General features: G+C 43.0%; 1 protein-coding gene across 3 annotated transcripts in view; it reads left to right on the top strand.

The window, feature by feature from the left end:
* Positions 1-524: 524 nt before the first annotated feature.
* Stim1 (stromal interaction molecule 1) overlaps positions 525-27792 on the top strand; it is a 158367-nt gene continuing 131099 nt past the window's right edge. For 2 of the 3 annotated variants that reach the window (XM_032893157.1, XM_032893154.1), the window contains exon 1: positions 525-1289. In XM_032893157.1, the coding sequence (XP_032749048.1) occupies positions 1151-1289 (139 nt within the window). In that variant the 5' untranslated portion in view covers positions 525-1150. The remainder of the gene's footprint in view (positions 1290-27792) is intronic. The other variant, XM_032893155.1, reaches the window with a different exon arrangement.

Consider the following 27792-nt stretch of genomic DNA (forward strand, 5'->3'; position numbering starts at 1 on the left):
CGAGGCGCGTCGAAAGGGCGGAGCCTGGGAGTCGGGAGTTGGGGGCTGGGAGCGCGCCCCTGGGCCAAACCTAGCGGGACCATAGTCACTTCAGGCGGTTCCGGGTCTGTCATCCTAGTGCGGGGTTTCTGTCCAACCTGGCTTAACAGTGGAGCCCGGAGAGCAGCTCTGCGGCCCGGAGATCCGGATAGGGCAGTAGCTGTCACCGCCGCCGCAGGCCTGAGTTACCTGAGCAACTGCGTGTCAGGGGCCCGCCTGCAGGCGGGCGTTAGAGCGGGAGGCTGGGGTGCTCACCGCGGAGGCCGAGGCCCCATCCTTGTAGCGGGGCCGCGGTCCTGACGACCACCAGCGCAGGTCGGGCCCCAACGAGACCCCGCCATTTGCGGGGGGCTCTGGCGGGCGGTCTCCAACAGGTTATTCCGGGATAAGCCGGCTCTGGGGCGGGCCCGGGCTTCGCTGGGGGCCGGGCGGCGCGGGGCGGGCCGGCGATAGAGCACGCCCCCGCCCATTTCGGGCCCGCCCCGCGCCGCCCTCCCGCCCTCCCGGGAGCCGCTGTCCCGGGCCTGGCCCGTGCGCGTCCGCCTGCTGCACCGGGGGACCAGGAGCCGCAGAGGTACGGGACCCGGCGGGGGCGCTGACCTCGGCCTAGGAGTCTTAGGATCCTAGAGACATCGGTGTCTGCTAGGGCCTGTAGGTCGCACGCCGAAGCCCTAGCTGCTGAGGCTCACCGCTGGTCCGCGGGGCGAGGTCAGGTGCCCCCCTTCTCTCCTCCCTTCTCTCCCTCCCCCACCTCCGTGCGGGCGGGAGATTCTGCCCGCCTCCTCCCGCAGGGGTGCAGCAAGCTGCGGAGCTGACAGCGGCCCCGCAGCCACCCTGCTCAAACTCTCCGGAAGCAGCTAGAGCTCAGGCCGCCGCCGCAGCTCCGGCGGACCCACAGTTGGACCGGAGACTCCGATCCTTCTGCGTCCAAACTTGGGGCACTTGACCTTCTGTTGTCGAAGGAGGTAAGCCCGCAGGTGGCTGGACAGCTGCGGCGACGCCGCGAGGGCATCTTGCTTTGGAACCGTCGTCTGCACTCCCCGACTCTGGGATTTGCTTCTGGGATCCAAAGGTGTCTACAGCAGGCGCATGTTGACTGAGACCTTCCGTCATGGATGTGTGCGCTCGTCTTGCCCTGTGGCTTCTTTGGGGGCTCCTTCTGCATCAGGGCCAGAGTCTCAGCCATAGTCACAGTGAGAAGAATACAGGAGCTAGCTCGGGGGCGACTTCTGAAGAGTCTACCGAAGCAGGTAAAGAAGGCCTGGCGGCGGGCTGGGCTGGGTTGAGGGCTTAATTGACTCAAAACTGAGTGGTTCGAAGTGGGCAAGTTGGAGTTTCCGCACATGTGAGATACACCATAGCACTGTGTAGTCTCAGTAGTCCAAGAAGTTCTTTCGTGTAGCAGTCATGCCTAATGTTAGTCTTTCCTCTGAGCAACTTTCCTTATCCCTCCTCTGGATGGTAGTGAGAAGCCTCTTGGGGACACCTTGACTCTTTAGATCAGTAAGGTTGAGGGCCCATTCAGGACTTCTTGTCTGAAAGAGTGGCTTTCTCAGATGTTAAAATTGCTTTTAGCCAGTTTTATCACTTGAGGTATAAGAGGGTGGGTGGGTGGCGGTGGTGGGTTGAGGCCACTGGAGATGGGCAGGGAAGATCAGGGCAGGGCTGGGTCTGTTTTTCTATAGCTTGGTGTTCAGGTGTGCCTTTCTGTTCTAACCACCGTGAGAACCGTAGTCCCTCCTTTCCCTTAGGAAATCTGTCTTTTGGTTGTGCCCGTGTGAAATATCAAGGCAAGTCCTTAGATGGAATCCTGTTTACCACTAGGGACTTAAATGGCCCTTTCTTGACTTCTCTGTTATAAAAAATCCTGGGACCACTTGTTGACTTAATCCGTTTCTTCTGACTGATGAGAGTAAGGGTTCCGTGTTATTATTTTTAATCTGTTCTTATTTTCCCCGTATACTTGTGGAGCCTCGTTCAGCAGCAGTAGCTTCGGCCAATACTTTCACAGTAGAAAGGAACCTTTCAAAAGTATAATTAATTTACACAAAGCTTAGAAGTTCACCAGTTCTCTTTTTTCTGTTTCTCACACACTGTCACTGTGATCTGCCTCAGAGTGTAGCCTGAAGGGTTGGGTGCAGAAGAATAGTTAGGGTGTTTGAGGACAGGCACATTCAGTGAGGGGATGTCTCAGTGGGTATCTGATGATACGAGTAGGTGAAGGATATAAATCACCGTGGGTGGAGTGTTTTGTGGATTGCATTAGTGGTAGACTTTTTCTTGGGCTGCCCTCTTTCAGTTTTCTTGACTTGGTTGTGTGAAATTTTAGTTGTTTCAAGGGCTGTTTTGCAGATGAGGCCAGGACTGCCCCTTGTACAAGCATGGAGTTAGAGTTGTGGTTTTTAGGATCGGTCCTTCCTGCAAATGAATCCTGCATCTTCATAGGAAGTCTCAGGCCTCTGAAACTTAGCTTAAATGTTTTTCCCCCCATGGGTCTATGGTTGAACTGTGAAGTAAGCCCGAGTAGCATTTCTGCAGTCGCAGTGACAGACATCCTGGTTTATAATTGGTAATTTATCCTTTTGTTTTCACTTCAGAATATGTGTGTATGGCATAAAATCAATCTTTCTGAGAGCCGTTTTGTATGTCAGATCTAAAAACTAAAAGGATGCAGCTTCGAGTTTCAGGCATTAGCAAAGCCTTTAGGAAGTTGACTCTGTGTGTGTGTGTGTGTGTGTGTGTGTGGTGTGCACCTTTTGCCCTAAGGTAGAAGAAGCATTCCAGCATTCCTCAGGAATACCTCATGCCGATTTTATGGAGACATTCCTCATATATCCTATTTTAGAGGACTGAGTATTCTGATTATGCCATAAAGGCCTCTCGTTTCATCTTTATTTCCTCTTAGTTCTGAAACTGGCTTCCATCATTGTAGTAATTATATTCCAGGGAGGAAAGTCTCAGAGACTGTGTGTTAGGAATGCCTATCGCTTTTGTGGGAGTGTGGGTGTCCTTCCTACCTGTATTATTTTGGTAGTTTGTCTCCTTGTGTCACTATGGAACTTTGGCTCAGGCAGGGACTTAATTTTTTCAAAGAAGTGGCTTATACCCTAGATTATGCAAAGGGTTTGGAGAGACACTGTTGATATAGCTAGGGACTCTTGAAGTCTTTCCAAGCTCTCTGTGTCCATAGAACACAGGGGTTTTACTTGCTGTTAAAGCTATGCCTTCTACACCGCCCTGCCCCCTTCTCTTTCTTTAGAGATAGGATCTTCAGTAGCCTAGGTTGGCCTTAAACTTAAAATGTCGCTGAAGCTGGCCTTAAACCCTTGATCTTCCTGCCTCCACTACTCAAGGACTGGACTACAGGCCACAATGATAGCCTGGCTAGCTACCATTTTTCTCAGCAAGATTCAACCTACCTGGTAAATTTGTGTGCTCTGTACAGCTTGTATTTTACAGTTATATGACTTATTCTGCAAAGACTCACAATAGCCCTATTAAAATGCAGGGAAATCCTTATTTTTTTCTTTTTATTTTTCCGGAACTGGGGACTGAACCCAGGGCCTTGCGCTTGCTAGGCGAGCGCTCTACCACTGAGCTAAATCCCCAACCCCGAAATCCTTATTTTTACATGTGAATAAATGCCTTGGGCTATCAAGATGGCTCAGAAAGTAAAGGTTCTGCCTGTGCATATCTGGTGACCTAAGCTCAATCCCTGGGACCAAGTAAGGTGCAAGGAGAGAATTGACCCTATAAAGTTGTCCTCAGATCTCTATATGTACATCATGGTACATGTGCTTACAAATACACATTGTGCACATGTACACACACACACACACACACACAGAGAGAGAGAGAGAGAGACAGAGAGAGAGACAGAGAGAGAGAGAGAGAGAGAGAGAGAGAGAGAGAGAGAGAGAGAGACTGACAGACTGACTGAGGGAGACTGAGGGACTGAGAGAGTAGGCTGGCTTCTTTGCTTGGTATTTGAAGCAGGTGTTCTGATCTTAAGTCCTGGACGTCTTCCATCTTCTCAGGTCCTGTCCTGTTAAGGGAGTTCTAGGTGGGGCCTAGAAGATGTTGCTCTCCTTTTGGCAATTAGGTAGTCCCTGGTGTCTCTGTGTCTGAGATCCAAGAAAAGGGGTGCTTATTTTACTCTTCGGGAAAGGTGTTGATAAAAGAAGCCCCCCGCCCCCAACCACCCCATTACCTTTTAATGTGTCATAAGATTTGATTCCAAGGATTTTGCTAAAATCCTTATGGTGGCCAGGTATGATGACATGTAATTATAGTTCCAGCACTCAGAGGCAGAGGCAGAGGCAGAGGCAGGTGGATTTCTGTGAGTTCTAAGCCAGCCTGGTCTACATAAGTGAGTTCCAGGCTGTTAGGAATACATAGAGAAGACTGTCTCAAAAAGTGTTTATGGTGCACTAGGGATTTAGCTTAGTGGTAGAGTGCTTGGTTAGCTTGGTTATGAAAGATCCTGGGTTCCACTTCCAGCACGACTTAGAAAAAAAAAAAGAAATACTTAATGACTTTTTCATGTTTTCTTGACCAGGGGCTGGAGAGATGACCCACTGTTAAGAACACTTGTTGCTTCTGCAGAGAATCTGGGTTCTGTTTTCAGCACTTACCTGGTGGCTCACAACCATCCTTAACTCTAGTTTTTAGGGGCTCTGCTGCCCTCTTATAACCTTTGAGAGCACCCAGCATGCACTTCGTATTTTATTTATTTGCACATAAATACATGCAAGTGAAGCACTCATACACATAAAATAAAAATAAATATAAAAAACAGGCCAAAAGCTAACTCTGACCATGGGGCTGAGGTTATACTGGTAGCTTCGTTGATAGAGTACATGTCTTGCATGCATGGTATCCTGGATTTGATCATTAGTTAACACAAAACCAAACCACCTCACCCACCAACCAGACAAACAGAATCTCCTCTGATCTCTGAGCTTGCAGTGCTCTCTTTAGGCAGTGGATAGAACTTTCCTTTCACTTTTTGTCTTAAAAAAATATTTGAACACCCAGTTGCGTTAAGTCATTTTCTCAGGAGAGATCTGTCTATGACTGTGTTATTCTAGGGCCTATACTTTTTAGCTGACTCAGAATGAGTATAAGGAACTTATAGGCTCGCAGAAATTCAAATGTTTTCTACAGAATGTGTTTTGTGTAAGAGACCTCAGGTCGAGTCTGGAGTTGTGGCTGCCATGATAGGTGGTTTTGAGGGTTTCGAATCAGAAACTGGTTTAGCTCAAGTAAGGTTTTGGAGGATAGGCATCTATGTAGAGTGAAGGCTGTCTTCTCAATCAGCTTCTTTGGAGTGACCCGTCAGGACCCAGCCAGCCCACCCAATTAGTTGCTGCTGCCTCCAAGGCTATAAATGGCCTGGCCATCTTGGTAGCTATGCTAATTTTAGCTGAGGGTGGCTCCTGGAACAGGGCTGGAGCCAAGAGCAGGTGGGTGGGGCTTGGTTGAAGCTAATACAGGGGCTGGCAAGAGGGACACACTATCCTGGGGCAGCCAGGACATATTTACTTCCAGGCCTTAGCTTTGACAGTCACCTTTAGCTAGGTTAATTGATTCAGCAAACATTAAACAGCGCCAGCTCATATGTTGTTTATTCAACAAGTGTTTGAGTGGCTGCTCTGGGTCATACTCTGTGCTTTAGGTGGGGATTTAAGGATGAATGAAAGGGTCGTCTTCCTTCTTCATGGAAGTTACACTCTTGCTGGGGACACAGTTCATAAGCACACAAATAAACATTGTCTTGTGAGAAGTGGAATGGAGGACAATGCAAGCAGGAGGAGGGACTGGAGGCATAGTTAAAGCTAGGACCTATTGTCTAACAGGACAGAACGTGGTACAGTAACATCAGCAATAATGATGACAGTCACTGTGCAGCTCCGACTGGCCTGGAACTCACAGAGATTCACCTGCTTCAACCTCCCAAGTGGAGGATTAAAGGCATGCACCACCACTCCTGGCTCATTATAAACTTTTATTCCATTTAATTATTATAAGCAGCTTCTCTGATAGATGTCATCCTTGTTTTATAGCATCGGAAATTAAATGAGAGAAGTTGAACAACTTTCCCAATGTTAGATAGAGAATAGAGAACCAGTGCTTGAATTCAGGACTCTGACTCTTTTTCTTAGCACTACCTCAGCTTGTAAGTTACCTTGGAAAAGTCATAGTTTGGGTGTGTATATTTTTGTATGCATGCATACATACATACATACATACATACATACATACATACATACATACAGCTGTGGCAACTCCTGAGGACCAAGTGACTAACCCTGCCTGGGAAAACTGGGGGAGGCTTTACAGTTTCCCCCACAGTTTTTCTCAGATCTTGGGGATAAAATGTGGTTGCTTAATTTAAAAGTTAAGAGATGGAAACGTTAAGTAGTTCATCCTACTCATTTTTATATATAAGGAAACTGATACCCAGAGAGGCATTAAATATAAATTTCATAGTAGGTTATTGGTAAAGAAACTAGACTAGGATATTTGAGTCAAAGATACTGACTTAGTTATTCAGTGTGTAAGTCAGGGTAATGACTGTTATTATTATATTATATTATATTATATTATATTATTATACTGCTTGCCTCTGCTCTAGAAGGAACTACCTAATGAGCTTGAGTTTCATGTAGCCCAGGCTGGCCTTGAGCTTACTATGTATGAAGATTACTTTGAGCTCCTGATTTTCCAGCCTCTTATCTCCCAAGTGCTTGGGATTGCTTGAGTTACAAGTATGTTTGTGTCACTATGTCTGGATTTATTTAGATAATACTAAATGCAACATCCTGAATAGATTTAATCAAGTTCAAGCTCTAACAGTATAGACTGTGTAGGCAAAGGAAGAGAGCTCTGTATAAGCTATACTAACCTAAGGTGACCGAGGGGGGTTGAAGGAAAGGGTATTCTGGATGTGGGTAACCAGTGTGAACGTGTGGGCTCTCACTGTTGGGTGGTTTGGTAATTAGACAGGTGCTTCATTGTTGGCTAGCTGCTTCATGTGAGCACTTGGATGCACTCATGTGTGACCTATTGCTGGTTCTCATAATTACCATAATTTTAAAGTTATGATGAATATAAATACTATTTTCAGTTATTTGTAACAGTGTATTATGATGTGAGACTATACATGATTTTGGCTGGTGACAAAAATTATAGGTACTGTTAACACTGTGGTTGATTGCATATATATTGTATACATATATATTTAGAAGAAATACTAACTTGCAAGAGAATATTGAAAATGATAATGTAGGCCAGGTGTGATGATGGATGCCTATGATCTCAGGCATTTAGGAGACAGAGGCAAGATGATCATTAGAAGTTTGAGGGCATGGATTGGAGAGATGGCTCAGCAGTTAAGAGCATATGTTGTTCTGTTAGAGGACAAAGTTTGCTACCTAACACCCATATCAGGTGCCTCACAACTGCCTATAACTCAGATTGAGAGAATCCATTGCTCTGGCCAAAATCATACTCATGTCGTGTATTCATCTCTACATATTCATGTGTATACACACATACATGATTAAAAATAAGTCTTAAAAAAGTTTGAGTCTTACCTGGTTTTCAAAATGAAATCTCTACCAGCTATGGTGTTGGCCAGAAGGAATGAGGCCTCGTTGAAGGCAATGGTTTCCTTGGTCTTCAGAGACCTTGGGCTCTAAGGCCTCTGGGGAGCCTTTGGTTTCCTGATGGTAGCCTTTGAGACACATTGCAGAGTGGCTTCATGAGTGTCTTGTGGTACATTTCTATCTGTGGGGACTGATTCTCAGGAAACTCAGCAGCTCTGGCTGTCAGCCTCTTGAGGAGGAAAAAAAGATATAAAACTTAGCTTACTATGGGTTTGTTTTTTGTTGTTGTTTATAAAACATATGAAACCCTAAGATAACAAAATGTAAAATTCGTATGCACACAAAAAATAAACTAGTAACAATACAGTTTTCTTTATTAAGTCAAGGGCACTTTATATGACTTTCTGATATAGGCATAGTACTTTGTGTGTGTGTGTGTGTGTGTGTGTGTGTGTGTGTGTGTGTGTGTGTATAGATGTGCACAATGTGTATATATATTTCCTCCCTGGGATCTTTGTGAAGGAATATAGGAATGGTTGTACTTTATTGTTTTTATTGTTTTAAGCCTACCCACTGTTGAAGTTTGTTGGAAAAGCTGGTAATCAGCGACTTTTGGCATGAGATTGTATTATTTTTCCTTCTTTTGAATGTCTCATGTTTGGACCTTTTTTCAACTTTTGGAGCTAGTACTGTTTACTCGAGGCACTTCTATTTTTATTTAAATTCTGGTCCCTTCTTAATCTTTTATTTATCCTCATTTTTGCTATTTTCAAGAAGAATTTGTAGCTGACAATTTGCCTTCTAGAACATATAGCTAAAAAGGATAGTTTCAAAACAGTAACTGGGAATCTGGGCTTGTGCTATTTTTTTTTTTAAACCAAAAACATTACTCATTGGTATGCTCCAAAATGTGTGGATTTCTCTCATATTCACAACCTCTGTCTGCTACAGTCTTGCTGTAGGTATGTTGTCCAAGTTGTTTGAATAGGATAGCCATTCGTTACAAAGCTGCAATGGGGATTGGCTTAGTTGTTAGAATGCTTGCCTAGCATTCATGAGGCCCTGGGTTTTAATATCTAGGATGGCATAAACTGATCATGGTGGCTCATATCTGTAATCCCAGAACTCAGGAAGTAGAGACAGGCCGTCTTTAGCTATATAAGGACTTTGAAGCTAGCTTGTGATAAATGAGACCAGAACAATTATCGTTCTTAGCACAAGGCTTGGTTTATGGCATACTATACATATTATAAGGTCTGTGCATTTGATTAGATTTTGTTAAGTAGTTTGGATGCTACTGTAGTTGCTAGGTACTTGAAAGTTGAATATTTTTCTTGGAGGGGGTTGCTTAAAGACACAAGCTTCACTTATTTGGAAAACTCCTTCTTTTAGAGTTTCATATTCACTTAGGATCATTGATAAATAAGCCTTATATTTGTTTTTAAAGAGTAAAAGAAAAGGCTAATGAGATAGTTCAGTGGGTAAAAGCTCTCACCATACCAGCCTGATGACCTGAGTTCAGTCCCTGGAAATTACCATGGAAGGACTGAATAGAGTCCTGAAGTTGTCATCTGACCTCTACATGAATGCTATAACAGGTACACTGTGATTGCGCGCGCGCACACGCACACACACACACCACACAGAGTTACAGTTGCACTAATACAATAAGAAATGAAAAAATATTCAACTCCAGATCAGTTTGGGACCAATAAACTCATTTTACTTGGAAGAAGTATTAACTAATTTAATTTACTGTGTGTGTGAGCTTGATGTATGTGTGTGTTTGGGTAGGTGGTGCATGTGTCTGAGGTTAGAGAACAACTTTCAGTAATAAATTCTCTCCTGTCTTCAAGTGATCTTCTTGTCCATTTTTTGTTTATTTGATACAAGCTAGAGTCTAGGAAGAGGACCTTTAAATGAGAAAATACCTCCATTAGATTGCTTATAGATAAATATGTGGTGCATTTTATTGATGTGGGAGAGCCCAGATCACTGTGGGAGATGCCATCCCTGGGCAAGAGGTCTTGGGTTGTAGAAGAAAGTAGGCTAAACAATCCATGAGGAACAAGCTAGTAAGTCTTGTTCTTCCATGGTCTTTGCCTCAGTTCCTGCCTTGGTTTTTCCTTGATGGACTCCAACTAGTGAGCCACATAAGCACTTTCTTCCCCACGTTGCTTTTGGTTATGGTGTTTTGTCATAGCAATAGAAAGCAAACCGAGATATATAGGTTCCAGGGGTCAAACTTAGGTTGCCAGGCCTGTGTGTCTATACTGGTTGAGCCATCTGGACAGTCCATATGTGTAAGATTTTAAAGAGACCAGGGTCTTATAATTACAAGTTAAAAAAAAAACCCAAAACAAACCCAGATAAGAGTATCTGGGATATCTAGAACATACAAGGCCCTTGGTTTCATTCCCGGCACTGGGAAAGGAAAAGCGATAAGAATGAAGAGTGGCTGGGTGGTGGTGGCACAGGCCTTTATTCTCAGCACACAGGAGGCAAAGGCAGGCAGATCTCTGTGAGTTGGAAGCTAGCATGGACTACAGAGCGAGTTCCAGGGTAGTCAGGGACTACATGGAGGAACCCTATCTCAAAAACCCAAGGATGATCAAAGAGTAAAGAGTGGTAAGGAAAAACTAATTCGACAAAGGACTCTGTTGAGAGGGGTAGAGCTAGATAGATGCCTAGACAAAGTGGGATGATTGAGGTTTGCTTTCAATAATGTCAGAGTTGGCTACATCATGAAGTTAGGGTTTTGGGGGGTCTAGCACCTTCCTTTACTGGCTGTTTGGATCTAGTGAAGAGGTTGTCATTTCTTTTTGCCTCAGAACTTTTATTTGTCCTAAAAATTGAGAACTTTGGAACTTTGCTATAGCATGATGTGAGCCATTTGGGTCCTCTCAGCCTTTGGTTTCTGAAGGCCCTAAAAACGTCATTGAGACTCTATGAGTATCTCTAAGGGTAGTCGTGTCTGCCGTCTTTCTTGAGATATAGATTCTGGGTGCAGTGGAATTGAGCTTTTATTTCAGGTTTACTTTTGACCTGAGAGAATGGTTAATAGAATATGGTTGACAGTATTTGACTTTCTATCTGGCTTGAACTCTTCCTTTTTTTCTGGCTATAACCACTTTCTTAGGGCCACCTGCAGGCTTGAAATAGTTGGGCAAGTGGGCTTGGTCCTCAATTGTGTTGGTTATTTATTGATGCATAGCAAATCATGGCAGAATTTCAAGGCTTAAAATAAGCATTTTTGTCTCTTTATTTCTACAGGTCAGGAATCTGAGTATAGTTTAACCTGGTGGTGGGTTGTGGCCTTACTTGAGGTTACAGTAAACCAGCTGACTATGGCTAAAGGCACAAACAGGGCAAGAGTGTGTGCTTTCAAGCTAATTTACATTGCTTTTGGCAGGCTTTGATCTCTTGTCACATGAGCTTCTCTATATTGAGCCATCTTAGGACATGAGAGTTCACTTCTGTCTCCCAGAATAAGTGATGAGAGAAGGGACACAGGGAGGATACCCAGGATAAAAAGCTCAATCTTTTTATTGTCTAGCTTTAGAATTGTTAGGCTACCACTTCTTTCATAATGGTTAGGAGAAAGTCAGCCCATATTCACTGATGGATCACACAGAATGTGAAGACCAGAAAGGCAGGTATCATTGGAGCCATCTTTAGTCATGCCTCTGGTGTCACTCAAGAGCCATGCTCTTGGGAACAATGCTTTCCAGGTGCTATAGCCTTTTGGATTTTCCTTCACTTCTTTTGTTTACCTCCTAGAATCTATCTATCTGTATGTTCATCTTTCTTTTTTGTATCTTTCATCTATCTTTCTGGTATAGTTCAGAATGGCCTTGAACTCCCAATCCTCCTGCCTCTAACTCCAAAATCTGGGATTATGACCTTTGCCTTTTTGCCCTGAATTTCTTAGAACCTTTTTTCTTTTTCTTTAAAGATAGGGTTTCACTATATAGCTCTGGTTGTCCTGAAACTAGCCAAGTCTGTAGTAGACCAGACTGGTCTCAAACTCACAGAGATTCCCTTGCCTCAGTTACCACTTAAGCTGTGCATCACCATTCCCAGAAACATAAGGATAATTTAAAAAAATATTTATTAGAGTGTGTGTGTGTGTGTGTGTGTGTGTGTGTGTGTGTGTGTTTGCGCGCATGCACACAGCATACATATGGAGGTTAGGGACAACTTTCTGAAGTCACTTCTATTAGGGTTTTGGAGACTAAACTTGGGTCATTAGGCTTATATGACAAGTGCTTTTAATCTGCTGAGCCATCTCCCTGGCCTTTCGTCCTAGGAACTCAGAGTCTTGTATTGCCTTTGGTATCATGTTTGTTGGTTCATAATGACTTCTTTGCTTTGACATGGTGGTTTTTTCTCCTTGCTTTCCTCAAGACCAGTCCTAACTAGTTTTTTATCCTAAGCTCTGGTCCTGCTTCCCAACAACTTTTTGATACTGGTGTTGAAGTCTTCAACACTATAACTTGGTTTCTAGACAATTCCCCTTCTTTTTTTTTAAAGATTTATTTTATTCATATGAGTACAGTGTAGCTGTCTTCAGACACACCAGAAGAGAGCATTGGATCCCATTACAGATGGTTGTGAGCCACCATGTGGTTGCTGGGATTTGAACTCAGGACCTCAGGAAGAGCAGTCCGTGCTGTTAACCGCTGAGCCATCTCTCCAACCCGACAATCCCCCTTCTTACAGGAGGATTGAAATAACTTTTATACATTGACAGATGAAAAAACTTACTCTGGGTTGGGTGTAGTGGTACATTCCTTTAATTCCAGGACTTGGGAGGTAAAGGTAAGCAGATCTCTGTGAGTTTGAGTCCAGCCTGGTCTAGAAATAGTTCAGACAAACTAGGACTACATTGTGTAAACCTGTATCATAAAGAAAAGAAGGGGAAAATAAGTTACTCTGTCTCTTTGGCCATTGGCATTAGGTACTAGGATTTAACATCCTAGTTGTGTCATGACCAGAAGGAGTTTCAGGTAGCATCTCTTATAAATGTCTTATTTTACATATGAGAAGAATAAACAAGTTTGCCAGTATATTGCATAGCCAGGGATAATATCTGATGTTCTGTAATTCTCACTCAGTGTTGTTCCTACTTTGTGGTGGGGCCTCTCTACTATATTACAGATGTTTGCACACGAAGTCTCCAGGATCCAAACAGAAGAGAGGTCCAAATTCTGCCTCTTAGGTCCTAGATAGCTGAAAAGCATTGATGTAAGGTTCAGAAAAGTAAGTCCAGCAGTATGCATGGCAAGTGGGACTAATAACTGTGCTTTGTACTACCCTCTTGGTCGTTCAATTCAGAGAAACAGAAGGTCTCTGTCCAGGCATGTAGAATAGACTCTAAAGGAGGTGGGTCAGAGCCTATGCCACATGTCACACCATAGTTTGACCCAGTGGGTTGCTTCTACACACAGGGATGATGTATTATATCTTAAGCCAGTAGGGTTACTTGTGGTCACTTGAAAACTCCCAAGGAGAAGCTTTGCAAGCTCTGAGGAGCTAACAAATTCTTTCCTGTTGGTACACTTGCTAAGGCAGGTGAGAGTTCATTAGGGGGGACTGAGAGTCTGTCACATTTTACAGAGTGGAGTACATTTGTTTTGAATGATAATATGAAAGGAACAGCCTGGAACAGCCAACAGGAGTATAACTGTCTTCTGCTGGGGAGCTTAGAACAGAGAAGGTGCGGGCTAGAGCCTCTGCTGCTCTTTGGACTCAGGGATCCAGCTGCAGAGCAGCTTCTCTTCTGCTCCGTTCATTGCATTCTTGGCGCATTTCATTGTCTTGGTCTACCAAACATGCTCTTGTCATTGTCATTATGTCCTTATCATTATGGTTTTTGAGACAGGGTCTCACTATATAGCTCTTGGTATCCTGGACCTTGCTATGTAGACCAGGTTGGCCTCAAACAAATAGACTCAGAGATCCACTTGCTCCTGCCTCTCAGATGCTGGAATTAAAGGTGTATGCTGCCACATCCAGCCAAACATGCTACTTACTGCTTCTTTTTAAAGTTTTATTATGTAAAAATTCTTAACTTCTAGAATGTTCTCCCCCATCTCATATTCTTATTCACTCCCTCAGTCCTTGGTGCTGGCCATGACACATATCTCATATCTGGCGAGAGTCTTGTAACATTTACTATCTCCGGGACAGCTATGCACTTCATACTTTGATTATTTCTATTCACTGAAAGGCAGCATTGTGTGGTGCCAGGAGCACTGGAGCCAGCCACAGTACTGAAAGACTGCAAGACCTGGCAGGCAGAAGAAGGAGGATCAGGAGTTCAAGGCCAGCCTGGGTTATGTGAGACCCTTAAAACAAAACAAATACTTGGTATATACATTGTCACCTTTCTGACTCTATAACTTCAGCTATAGTATCTTTTGATTGAAATTGAAAACGGACTTAAGGGCTGGGCAGTGATGGTGCACGCCTTTAACTCCAGCACTCGAGAGGCAGAGGCCGGAGGATCTCTGTGAGTTTGAGGCCAGCCTTGTCTTCAAGAGACTTCCAGGACAACCAGAGCTACATGGCGAAACACTTTCTTGAAAAACCAAAAAATTCAAAAGGATTTAAAAGAGAGTTATTGTATATGAAGAGTTATATGTATATGTATATTGTATATGTTAAAATCAGTTTTAAAATCCTCTTCTTAACATCATCTTGTTTATGTATTTTCATGTCTTTTGAGGGCAAGGGTTTGATTTGTTGTCCATAGTATGTAAAAGTATGTAGCTTACTCCTGTGTCTGTCACAGTGCTGGTCAGAGAGCATGTGTTTAATTGATACTTGTTGAATAAACAAATGAGCTCATAATACTGAATTAATCCTTGGATTGGATAAGAGGGCAGTGAGAGCACCAAGTAAATCAACATTGGCTTCAACAAAGGTTTAGGTAAGTATGCCTTGGGATTAGAGGTTAATTTACATGGTTGGTGTCCTGTGGGTTTTGTGGGCACCATTTTTCTGCCTGGCCAACTGCTTCATTTTTATTTCTTGAGCACCTAATGAGGCTGTGTCAGTGACAGTTTCAGTCATACTCTGTGGGGAATATTTTGCCAGTGTCTCTGGTTAACACTTTTTGTTTGAAACCGACGTGACTACCTTGATCAAGTGGCTGCAATAGGAATGGAGGAAGGCTAGGCCCAGGAAGGACACGACCCCATGGACAAGGCTTCATTGGGTCCTGCTGCTCTGGTTCTACAGTCTACTTGGGTTTATTTCATGTCAGAAATGAGGCAGCCAGAGGAACAAAATAAACTTTAACTGCTTTCCTTAGCAGTTATGGGATGGAGAAGGCAACCTTTTGTGGTCCCCACTGCTGAGTTTGTTGTCTAGTGGGGAGATGGGATAGTCCTTTGTTGATTGCCTTTAAAATGTTATCTGTGATTCTGAGAGCTCCTTGCACATTTTCTTCAAGGCTTTAGGTTAGGTTCTTCCTGAACTTGATGGAAGAATTCAAAAGAAAACAGCCCATTGTGCTGTCAGCATGGTCCAACTAGAACAAACCTACCTTTTTCCTCTGTTAGCCATATTTCCAGAGTTCCCGTTGCCTCATGTCGTGCGCTGGTCTAGGTAATGACCAGAAATCTCACTGGCAGGCAGGCAGGCAGGCTTCCAAATCTCATGTGTCTCTAATTTTCACAGTGTGATTCAGTAGCTCTGTACTTGTTTGGCCTCTCTGGGTTATCTCAGGCCTCTCAAGAAGCTCTCAGAACTCTCACCACCACAGTGTACGTTAAAACAAATGGGCTTATGTTTGCCAAGTTCTTAGAGCCAGATTCTAAAATATACCAGCCAGGGAAGAGGGATGCCCTCTGTGTGTATATATATCTATAGCTCCTTAGCTTAGAAAGAAATCTGTGCCTCATGTTTGTGTGCTGTTTTATGTATACAGAGGTCAAATTTGCAGTGGTCTTGTTTTGAGAAACATTTGCTGACTAGGGCAAAGGTCACTGGAACTCATACTTCATATCGCTAAAGAGATAAATATGTAATTAATACAACCCAACTCACTAATAAGAATGATGATGATTTGTTGAGCTTCTGGGTAGATTCTTTACAACTATAAACAACCCTTACAGGTGTGTATTGTTCACTATGTTTCTGAGAACTTAAGGTAATTTTCTCAAGAAGACTAAACTGGGATTTGAATTGAGCTTTATCTGATCTCAAGACCAAAAGTAATTCTATTTTTGTTTAATAACTCCTGTGAAGGGAAAGAAACTGCTATCCAGATTTAAGGAAAGTGAGCGTTTTGACTAGAAATAGTACAACTGTTAATGTCATTAGTTTATTCTGCCACTGAAGTAGCTTGAACAAGGCTAAAATTAGGAGTTTGGGGGTTGGAGAGAGGGAGAAAAAGTGACTGTTTTACTTATGAATTTTGAGTGGGTAGTATCACTTGGTGAAGTGTTTAGCTACTGTTTTATATTTAGTTTGTATCTTCCAAAAGTAATATTCTGGTTGGATTGTTATAGATATAAGACTTAGGATAGTGTCTGGATGTATATAGTGTCTTTACTTCAGTTAACATTAACATATCATTATATATGATAGTCTGTGTCCAATAGACATACTCAATATAATAGTAGGAGCCAGTCCTATTATTATTATTATTATTTTTTAAGTTTCTTTTATAGCCAAGGATAGCTTCAAAGTCAATATGAAGCTCTCTTGATCTTTTTGCTTCTGTCTCTCAAGCGCTGGGATTACAGATGTTTGCTACTACTCTCTGTTTATTTGGTATGAGGATGGAACCCAGGGTTTGTGTATGCTGAACACACACTTTATCATCTGAGCTACCTATTCTATACTAGGAGTAAGGTAGATACTTTTACATTATATTATTATTATTACTTAACGTGTATATATGCAGAGGTGTGTGTGTGTGTGTGTGTGTGTGTGTGTGTGTGTGTGTCAGAGTACAACCTTGGTAGTTGTTCCTCAGGTGCTGTCCACCATATTTTTGAGACAGGACTTCTTACTGCCCTGGAACTTACCAAATAGGCTACGATGGTTAGTCGCAAGCTCCTAGGATCTGCTGTCGTGCCTCGCCTTACTTTTTTTTTTTTTTTTTTCCATCTTTATTGACTTGAGTATTTCTTATTTACATTTCGATTGTTATTCCCCTTCCCGGTTTCCGGGCCAACCTCCCTCTAACCCCTTCCCCTCCCCTTCTCTGTGGGTGTTCCCCTCCCCATCCTTCCCCCATTACCACCTTCCCCCCACAACAATCACGTTCACTGGGGGTTCAGTCTTAGCAGGACCCAGGGCTTCCCCTTCCACTGGTGCTCTTACTAGGATATTCATTGCTACCTATGAGGTTGGAGACCATGGTCAGTCCATGTATAGTCTTTAGGTAGTGGCTTAGTCCCTGGAAGCTCTGGTTGGTTGGCATTGTTGTTCATATGGGGTCTCAAGCCCCTTCAAGCTCTTTCAGTCCTTTCTCTGATTCCTTCAATGTGGGTCCCGTTCTCAGTTCAGTGGTTTAATGATGGCATTCGCCTATGTATTTGCTGTATTCTGGATGTGTCTCTCAGGAGAGATCTACATCCAGTTCCTGTCTGCCTGCGCTTCTTTGCTTCATCCGTCTTATCTAGTTTGGTGGCTGTATATGTATGGGCCACATGAGGGGCAGGCTCTGAATGGGTGTTCCTTCTGCCTCTGTTCTAAACTTTGCCTCCCTATTCCCTCCCAAGGGTATTCTTGTTCCCCTTTTAAAGAAGGAGTGAAACATTCTCATTTTGGTCATCCTTCTTGAGTTTCATGTGTTCTGTGCATCTAGGGTAATTCAAGCATTTGGGCTTAATATCCACTTATCAATGAGTGTTTTTCTGTGATTGGGTTACCTCACTCAGGATGATATTTTCCAGTTCCCTCCATTTGCCTACGAATTTCATAAAGTCATTGTTTTTGATAGCTGAGTAATATTCCATTGTGTGGATGGACTACCTAACCTTACTTTTAAAAAAAGAAATTACATTTTATTTATTTATTTATGTGTGCATGCATGTATGTGGGCATAAATATGTATGTGTTGTAATCAGAGGACAATTGCAGGAATAGATTCTTGCATTTTACTTTGTGGATCCTGGGGATGGAAAAAAGTTATGAGGTGTAGAAGCAGATGGCTTTGCCTGATGAGCTGCCTGTTGGGGGTGATGCCTGGACTTTTTTTTTTAGATTTGTTTTTATTTAAATTTTAAAAGATTTATTTATTTTATTATTTTATGTGTATGAATGTCTGAATGTTCTGCTTGCATGTATATATGTGCATCATGTGTAGGTCAGGTGCCCGCTGAGGTCAGAGGAGGACATTGTGTCCCCTGGGACTGAAGTTACAGAAGGTAACCTGGGTCCTCTGCAACAACAACAAACACTCTAACCATTGAGCCAACTCTTCAACCCTACTTTTATTTTTATGTGGTAGTGTCTTACTATGTAGCACTGGCTGGCCAGGAACTCAGTGAGTAGACTAGGCTGGCCTAAAATTAGAGATGTGCCCATGTCAATGTTCTGGGATTAGAGATATGCCATCGATATGCCTGGCTTTTATTTTATTTTTCTGTTTTTTGTTTTGTTTTGCTTTGTTTTGTTTTCTGAGACAGGGTTTCTCTTTGTAACAGCCCTGGCTGTCCTGGAACTCACTCTGTAGACCAGGCTGGCCTGGAACTCAGAGATCTACCTGTCTCTGCCTCCCATGTGCTGGGATTAAAGGTGTTCATCACCATGCCCAGCTGGATTTTAATATTTTAAATTATGTATGTGTGCCTGTATGTGAGCATGTGCACATAAGTGAAGATGCCCCTGGAGAAATGTCAGATACCATTTAGCTGGAGTTATAGGGTGGTGGTAGTGAACTTCCAGTGTGGGTGCTAGGAACTGAACTCGAGTCTTCTGAAGGACAGTAAGCACTCTTAAATGCTACACTGAGCTGAGCTATCTCTTTAGTCTCTGGCTTAACACAAAACCAGACCAACCAACCAGACAAATCATGGCCTCTGGGTATCTTGGTACTTTCAAGTCAAGTTCTCCCCATTCCACATGATTTTTTTTTTTTTTTTTTTTTTTTTAAGTTTCACTACCTAGCCTCACTGACTTGTGGTAAGTATTATTAGTCCTGCTGGAAGGAAGAAGGAAGGGATCACCTGCACCTGCAAGATTAGAGAAGCTTTGTGGAAGGAGTAGCAGCTTAGTGGGTCTTCTGGTACTAATGGCAGAAGTATAAGGAAGTTAAGGGAAGCGTTCCAGTTAGAGACAATGTCATGAATAAAGGTATGGAGAGAGAAAAACTAGGAGCTGGGAGACATTAGTCCAGATTGCTGTGTGGTAGCCATGCAGGAAAGTGCGATAAAGTAAAGTACAAAGAGTTCACTGAAGAAAGGTCATGGATGTCAGGCTAAAGAGTTCAGTACAGTGGTTCTCAACCTGTGGGTCAGGCCACATATCAGATATTAGATTATTTGCATTGTGATTCATAACAGTAGCACAGTTATAGTTATGAAGTAATAATAATTTTAAGAAAATAATTTTATGGTTAGGGGTCACCACAGCATGAGGAACTGTTGTTAAAGGGTTGCAGCTTTAGGAAGGTTGAGAACCATTGGTTTAATTTAAACTTGATTTTTAGGCAGTGAGAGAAGTCCTTGTGTGTTTTAAGCAGGGAAATGACAGGACCCAAGTGGTTATTTAGGAAGATTAAGTGGAATAGAATACTTACAGAATGTCAGTGGGAAAAAGAAAGTTTAGAAAGGGCATGGTAGAACTGCTTATGAGCAGAGGAGATAGAGTCCGCAGTAGAGACAGGACGGTAGACTTAAGTATGGTCAGAAGAGTCGAAGCCACACTCGTATTGAGTTCAGTAAGGAGACTGTTCATGCCATTAACCGAAACCACGGCGGCCAAGAGTGCCAAGTGCTGGGACACTTGGCCTTATTTGAAATGCAGTGTTCCTGGAATCACTGTTTTGTTATTAAGCTTGCTAACAAAAGCTGGGCCTTTGCTCTAGGAATATCAGAAAGGGTCATGGATGTAGACAGTCCTGAATTCAGGCCCGTGCTTTGTCATTTTCTATTTTTTGTTTGTTTTTGAGATAGATCCTTATTAGTACTAACTGGCCTCAAACTCATTATGTAGCAGAGGCTGACTTTGGACTTTCTCCTGATCCTTCTGCCTCTACCTCCCACATGGTCGGATTTTAAGAATGCACTGCCATGCCCAGCAAAAGGTTGAAAGAGCTTGGGTCTCCCTTCCCGTTCCTTCCCCTCTCCCCTCTTCCTTCTCCCCGTCTTTTCCTTCCTTTTCTCATTATGTAACTCTGACTGACCTGCAACGTAATATGTAGACCAGGCTGGCTCTGAATTCACTGAGATCCACCTGCCTCCCAAGTGCTGAGATTAAAGGCATGTGCACCTCTCCCTTTCCCTGTCTGAAAATGTCTCATGTCGTCCAAGGCTAACCTCAAACCTATGATCTTCCTGCCTTAATTTTTTGGTGCTAGGAACTATACACCTGGCTGCTTTTCTTTTTCCCACTCCCTTTCTTTTGTTCTTTCATTCACTTGTTCAATTATTATTTTTTGTTTTAGTATCTCACTCTGTAGCCCAAGCTGGTCTGGAACGCAACACGTTGGCTGGGCTGGCCTGGTACTCTAAGTAGTCCTTCAGTCTCAGCCTCTCAAGTGCCGGGGTTATAGCCATAAGCCAGCACACTCATGTTTATATTTATTTGTTTGTTTACCTATATCTGCCTATCCTTCCTATCTATCTATCTATCTATCTATCTATCTATCTATCTATCTATCTGCCTGCCTGTCTGTCTGTCTGTCTGTCTGTCTGCCTGCCTGCCTGTCTGTCTGACTGTCTATCTATCTATCTTTTTTTTTTTTCTTTTCTTTTTTTTTGGAGCTGGGGACCGAACCCAGGGCCTTGCGCTTGCTAGGCAAGCGCTCTACCACTGAGCCAAATCCCCAACCCCTCCATCTATCTTTAGATGGTTCCTCTGTGTAGCCCTGACTGTCCTGGAACTCATTGTATAGACCAGGCTGGCCTCGAACTCAGAGATTATCTGCCTCTGCTTCCTGAGTGCTGAGATCAAAGGCTTGCAGCTCTAACACCTGTCTTTAAACAAATTTTGATTGAAAGCAGGAGAGTGACTGACTGTATTACACGGACATTATACATGGTCCAGTTGCAGAGGAGAGGACTTCAGCCCCTGAGGCTGTTGTAAGTGACCCAGTATGGATACCGAGAACTAAACTCAGGCCTCTCTGGAACCAGTATATAATCTAACCACTGAGAAATTTCTACAGGCCTACAAAGTATTTTAATTAACTTGATAAATAGAGTCTTATTGTAGTCTAGGTTGTCCTTGACTCACTATGTAGCTGAGGACGACCTTGAACTTGTGATCCTCCTGTCTCTATTTCAATGTTGGGATTATTGGCATGCACTAGCACACTTGGTTTCGCTTTGTTTTTTTGTTTTCTTTTGGTGTTCGTGATTAAACCCAGGGCCTTATGCATGCTAGTCAGGCTCTCTACCACTGCTATATCCTTAGTACTCTTTTGAGTTTTAAAGTCACTTCTTTTTATGAGGGCCTTCCATCCCTCCTTTAAATGTAAGCATTGGGCTAATGAGATGGCTCAGTAGGAAAGCACTTGCTGTGCAAGCTTGAGGACCTTAGTTCCAATCCCTGGTATCCACATGGAAGTGGAAGGAAACAACCAACTCCACAGAGTTGTCCTGATCTCCACACAGGCATCCAGCACACTCAAACACATATACACACTCAAATAAAAAGTAACAAGCATGTACGACCCGGCCTGGCGTGCAGACCTTTAATCCCAGCACCTAGGAGGCAGAGGCAGTGGAACTCTGTGACTTAAACGCCAGCTAGGTCTACATAGTGAGCTCTAGGACATCCAGGGCTACACAGATAGACTGTGTCTTTTTTTTTTTTTAAAGATTTATTTATTTTATGTATGTGAGTACACTGTAGCTGTCTTCAGACCCACTAGAAGAGGGCATTGCATACCATAACAGATGGTTGTGAGCCACCGTGTGGTTGCTGGGAATTGAACTCAGGACCTCTGAAAGAGCAGTCAGGGCTCTTAACCCCTGAGCTGTCTCTCTTGCCTGAGAGACTGTGCCTTAAACACACACACACACACACACACACACACACACACACACACACACACACACACAAGCAAGTACATGTATTTTTTAAATAGTAAGATCCCTAAGTTACTATAAATATTTAAAATAATATAAGATGCAAGTATTATTGTGATGAGGTTACTCTTGAACTGAGGGATCAAAATTTGCCTTTGCTCCCTTGCATTCTAGCATGAATTAGGTTGGGATATAGTTTTTATGAGAATGAGTTACAGTAGGTCTCTGGGTTTGGGGACAACAGTTGTGTTAGCTAAGTTTGCCCGTCCATCACTGTGGTTAAGACAAAATGGCAACCAACAGATTGGGAAAAGATCTTTACCAATCCTACAACAGATAGAGGCCTTATATCCAAAATATACAAAGAACTCAAGAAGTTAGACCGCAGGGAGACAAATAACCCTATTAAAAAATGGGGTTCAGATCTAAACAAAGAATTCACAGCTGAGGAATGCCGAATGGCTGAGAAACACCTAAAGAAATGTTCAACACCTTTAGTCATAAGGGAAATGCAAATCAAAACAACCCTGAGATTTCACCTCACACCAGTGAGAATGGCTAAGATCAAAAACTCAGGTGACAGCAGATGCTGGCGAGGATGCGGAGAAAGAGGAACACTCCTCCATTGGTGGGATTGCAGACTGGTACAACCATTCTGGAAATCAGTCTGGAGGTTCCTCAGAAAATTGGACATTGAACTGCCTGAGGATCCAGCTATACCTCTCTTGGGCATATACCCAAAAGATGCCCCAACATATAAAAAAGACACGTGCTCCACTATGTTCATAGCATCCTTATTTATAATAGCCAGAATTTGGGAAGAACCCAGATGCCCTTCAACAGAGGAATGGATACAGAAAATGTGGTACATCTATACAATGGAATATTACTCAGCTATCAAAAACAATGACTTTATGAAATTCGTAGGCAAATGGTTGGAACTGGAAAATATCATCCTGAGTGAGCTAACCCAATCACAGAAAGACATACATGGTATGCACTCATTGATAAGTGGCTATTAGCCCAAATGCTTGAATTATCCTAGATGCCTAGAACAAATGAAACTCAAGACGGATGATCAAAATGTGAATGCTTCACTCCTTCTTTAAAAGGGGAACAAGAATACCCTTGGCAGGGAATAGAGAGGAAAAGATTAAAACAGAGACTGAAGGAACACCCATTCAGAGCCTGCCCCACATGTGGCCCATATACATACAGCCACCCAATTAGACAAGATGGATGAAGCAAAGAAGTGCAGACCGACAGGGCCGGATGTAGATCGCTCCTGAGAGACACAGCCAGAATACAGCAAATACAGAGGCGAATGCCAGCAGCAAACCACTGAACTGAGAATAGGACCCCCGTTGAAGGAATCAGAGAAAGAACTGGAAGAGCTTGAAGGGGCTCGAGACCCCATATGAACAACAATGCCAAGCAACCAGAGCTTCCAGGGACTAAGCCACTACCTAAAGACTATACATGGACTGACCCTGGACTCTGACCTCATAGGTAGCAATGAATATCCTAGTAAGAGCACCAGTGGAAGGGGAAGCCCTGGGTCCTGCTAAGACTGAACCCCCAGTTAACTAGACTGTTGGGGGGAGGGCGGCAATGGGGGGAGGGTTGGGAGGGAAACACCCATAAGGAAGGGGAGGGTGGAGGGGGATGTGTGCCCGGAAACCCGGAAAGGGAATAACACTCGAAATGTATATAAGAAATACTCAAGTTAATAAAAAAAGAAAAAAAAAAAAAAAGAAAAAAAAAGTTTGCCCATCCATGATGGGTGTCAGAATCTCAGGACATACTAGATACTACTGTCTGTCTTGTAGCTTTTCTGAGCTGAGCATGTGAGCTATACTCTCAGCTAGAACTTGGAACTTGGTGAGTCTGATTCCCTAAAGAATTCAGTGATGAGAATTAGGGCACTTGAATAGATCTAATTGGCTGAACTGTGTGAAGGGCAGAGGCTTTCCCTGGGGGCCCTTTAAGTCTCCTGTGGTTATAGACTTTTAAGGTCGAGCTAATTAAAACACACTGGCAGCTGGACTCAGCTGGACTCAGCTGGACTCAGTACTTCCTTGCACTAGGTTTTGTCTCAGCCTCCTGGAATCTGGCAGTTGTCGGAAGACTGCCTTTCTCGAGGGCAGAGGAGTGGGCTTCCATCTCTCCATGTGCTAAATGTTATGGTGTGTCACTTGTCCAGTACAGGCTGACAGACATCCAGTAGTAGGGTGAAGTGTGTGCTGAGACTTGGATATGTCCCGGATTTGCTATTTTCAGACTCCAAAGATGCCCCTGAGGTCAATCTCTTATTTTGTTTTGTCTCTTCCCAGCACCAATGTCTTTATTCCGTTAGCTGGCAAGTAATTTCTCTTACCCTGGGGTATCAGTCTCTGATGTGTGTTCTGTTCTAACTAGGAAAAGGGATAAGGAAGGATTTAATCCTACCATGTGCCAGGTCAGGCTAGTGTTTTGTACAACTATTTGTTGAGGTGTACTTCACAATGCCTATGTTAGAGATGAGGAAATGGATTCAGAGAAGGAGAAGAACATATCTGATGGCTTGTTATCAATTAAATCAGAATTCAGATATCTCTTAGGCTCCTGGTTACTCCTCAGGTAGCATAAATGACTTCATGCTTTATTACTGTTTTGCAGTCAGTTGCTGAGGCTGATCTTGAACTCCTAGACTCAACGATTCTCTTCTGTCAGCCTCCCAAGTAGCTCAGACTGCATGCTTACCACTGTGCTTGTCCTCACATCCTTTTATCCTTCTAAGCCTGGCTAAGTTCTCACTTTCAGGAAGTCGTCTCCAGTTTCTAAGGTTAAAAACTGATTCCTCTGCTCTCCTTGTCTTACTGCCCTATTGCTTCAAGGAGAATTGAATGAAGTTGTAGGGTTGGAATTTCAGCTGTCATGACAGACTGATGAAAGTCAGGGTTTGCTCAGAGTCTTGGCTAGCTATCTGAGTAAAGCCCAGCCTTTGGTTTGCTCAGTGTGCTGTTCTATACCGGATGTAATGGATCTCTGTCCAAGGGCATTCTGATTCTTCAGAGGTAGGCATCACTTCCTTTATGATATTTTTCTTGGTGTTTGGTTTTAAAGTTGCCCTTGAAACCAGTAGAGCTGGGCTTAGTGGTGTATAGGTAGAAAAATATAATCAAGCTTTAGTTGGAATAGGTCTGCTGATTGTGGTGTTTGCTGGTTTTATTTACTTATATCTTTTTTTTTTTGCAAAGACATATCAAGTTATTTACCCAGAATTTGGGACATATACTTTCTGTAACATTTGCCCTCTGAAGTGCATCACTTCACAGGATAAATGGGCTTTCCTGGAAGAGGCAAGCATGTGTAACGCCATTTTTAAAATAAGTTGAATTTTCTTTCTCAATGACTGGAAAATAACTATAAAGGTATTTTTTTTGCATCTTTAAATGCAAATAGGTTATATGCTTTTCAAAAAAGGTTTATTTTTTATTATATTTAATTATGTGTAGGGTGTGTACGTGTGTGTGTGCGCGCGCGCGCGCGCGCGCGCTCGCGCAAGTCCAGATTTTCCCGGGGGCCAGTGGTATCAAATCGTATGGAGTTGGAGTTACAGATGGTTGTGAGCTACCCGAGGTGGATGCTGGGAACTAAATTCTGGTCCTTTGAGAGAGCAGCAAGTGCTCTTAATTGCTGAACCATTTTTCTAGCTCTCTTCCCACTTCTAGTTTTGAGACAGAGTCTGTCTGTTTCCTGGCTAAACTGGAACTCACTACATAGTCCAAGCTGGGCTAGAACTCAGAGAGATCTGTCCACCTCTGCAAAGTGCAGAGATTAAAGTGTGTGCTACCACTCCCCAAATATGTGTTGTTTCTTTTAACCATGAAAAGTTTGTTCCTTTGGGAACAGACTGTTAATTCACTATAATTGAAGATAATGAAAACAGTGTTATGATATATTAATAATCAAAGTAAATTCTACAACTGGTTGATACATAGCAGATTTTTTTTCCTGAGGTAGGGTTTTACAGTATAGTCCTAGCTGTCTTGGAACTTACTGTATACCAGGCTGACCTCGAAACTCACAGAGAGCCTCCTGCTTCTGCTTCCTGAGTACTGGGACTAAAGGTGTGCCCCACCACTGCCAGATACATAGCAGATACTTATGCAGTCCTAGGTTGTCCTGGAGCTCTCCATGTAGCTGAAGCTAGCCTTGAAGTCTGCCGCCTCTGCCTTCCCAGTGCCGGGATTATGGATGTGTGCATTATGGGCTGGCCTTAAGGAAGAACGGTTTTGTTGCTGTTTGTTTATTTATTTTGGTATAACAGAAAGTCTGGACTAGCTTAGCTACACAATGCCCCTCTGGTTGCTCTGGGCTAGAGTCTATGAAGCACTCCTAGGAGGGCAGAGGAATGTACTCTGCGGCTAGGAGCTGTGGTAGCTGAGTTCCTCTACTTAGTGTAGCTATAGAACAGTAACTAAGCATTCTAGGTGTCAGTTTGCTGTTAAATGGGAAGGAATAATACCTATCTTTTTCAATTTTAGAGTGATAAATAAAATTATTTATGTGAAAGTGTTTTGAAGCCTTGAAATACTTTTATTTTCATGATAAATAAATACTGGGTAGCTGGAATGGATTTGCTACCATTTCAGGGAAGCCTCTGATTTAAGATATGACTTGAGGTAGGTGGGAGGGAGGGTGCAGAATTAATGGATACACAGTTGAATGTTGTTTGGGCAGCAGCTGTGGTGAGAGAAAGGAATGCATTCATTCCTCTAGTATGTATCTATTTTATTCTGCGTAGTGAAGGAGAAAGAGAACTGGTAAAATCTAGAAGCTGTCCATAAACTCCATAACCCTGTCTCAGATGTCGCTGTATATTCGCTGGTGAGTAGCGCCTAGGATGTAATAAACTGTCAGTAAATATTTGCTGAAAAAAGACATTGAGCTTTGGAGTCAGAAGAACTGAGTTAGCCCTTGGGTTCTGTACTTTGCCATCTCATTTTCGGGGAAGAACACCCAGATTTTTCTTTATAAGATGAGACTGTGGTTAGCTATCACATAAGTTGATATCACACCAAATATTTAAGAACCTTTTAGAGGCTGGGGATATGTCCCAAATGTTAAGAATACCACTGGCTGCTCTTCCAGAGGATCTGGTGTGATTCTCAGTACCCATATGGCAGCTCATAATTATCTATTATGATAATTATCATAATTATCTATCTGATCCCATTTTCTGATCTCGGAGGGTACCAGATATTCAACTGCATAGCCATATATGCTGGCAAAACACCCATTCATATAATGTAAAAAACAAACGAGCAAACAAAAACTTTATATAGAGCCTAACACATAGTGCTTAATAGTTCTTTTAATTTTTTCTTTCTGGTTCACAAAGTGTAGTGGGTGCACCAAGGAAGAAACAGAACTGCTTGTGAGGTTAAACGTTACCCTTATAGAGTTGGTCTGACAATGTCTTTCTAATGCATGAGCTCAGAAATATTGATATTATATCTAGGGAACCTTCCGGGATTAAACAGGGTCTTAGAATTGACCTTAGTAGGAGGGTTTGAATCTTGTCCTTCTAGAGAAGGTTACATTTGCACAGTAGAGCTGTTCAGAGGTTGTACAAAGATCTGGATTCAGCTGATTTGGGGTAGGCTCTTATGGCTAGCCACTGGCTCTACCACCCATCAGACTTTCAATAATTAACTGCCTTTGAAAACATGTATTCAGCTTGACTTCTGTTACGGATCAGTTGTAAATTCTCTAAGGAGTTGGAGCAGAGCATGTTCAGTTGGGTTAATCAGGTATTTATGAGTTGACCTTTCCTGGTAAAAGCCTCATTTTGCCATCATGCCTGAATAACTCTAGCAAGCTTAACCTAGCATTCCTGAAACTGCTGGAAGTTGTGATAGGTTGGCCTGCCCTTGTCATAT

Source organism: Rattus rattus, chromosome 2 (genome assembly GCF_011064425.1).
Source record: "Rattus rattus isolate New Zealand chromosome 2, Rrattus_CSIRO_v1, whole genome shotgun sequence".
Lineage (NCBI taxonomy): Eukaryota > Metazoa > Chordata > Mammalia > Rodentia > Muridae > Rattus > Rattus rattus.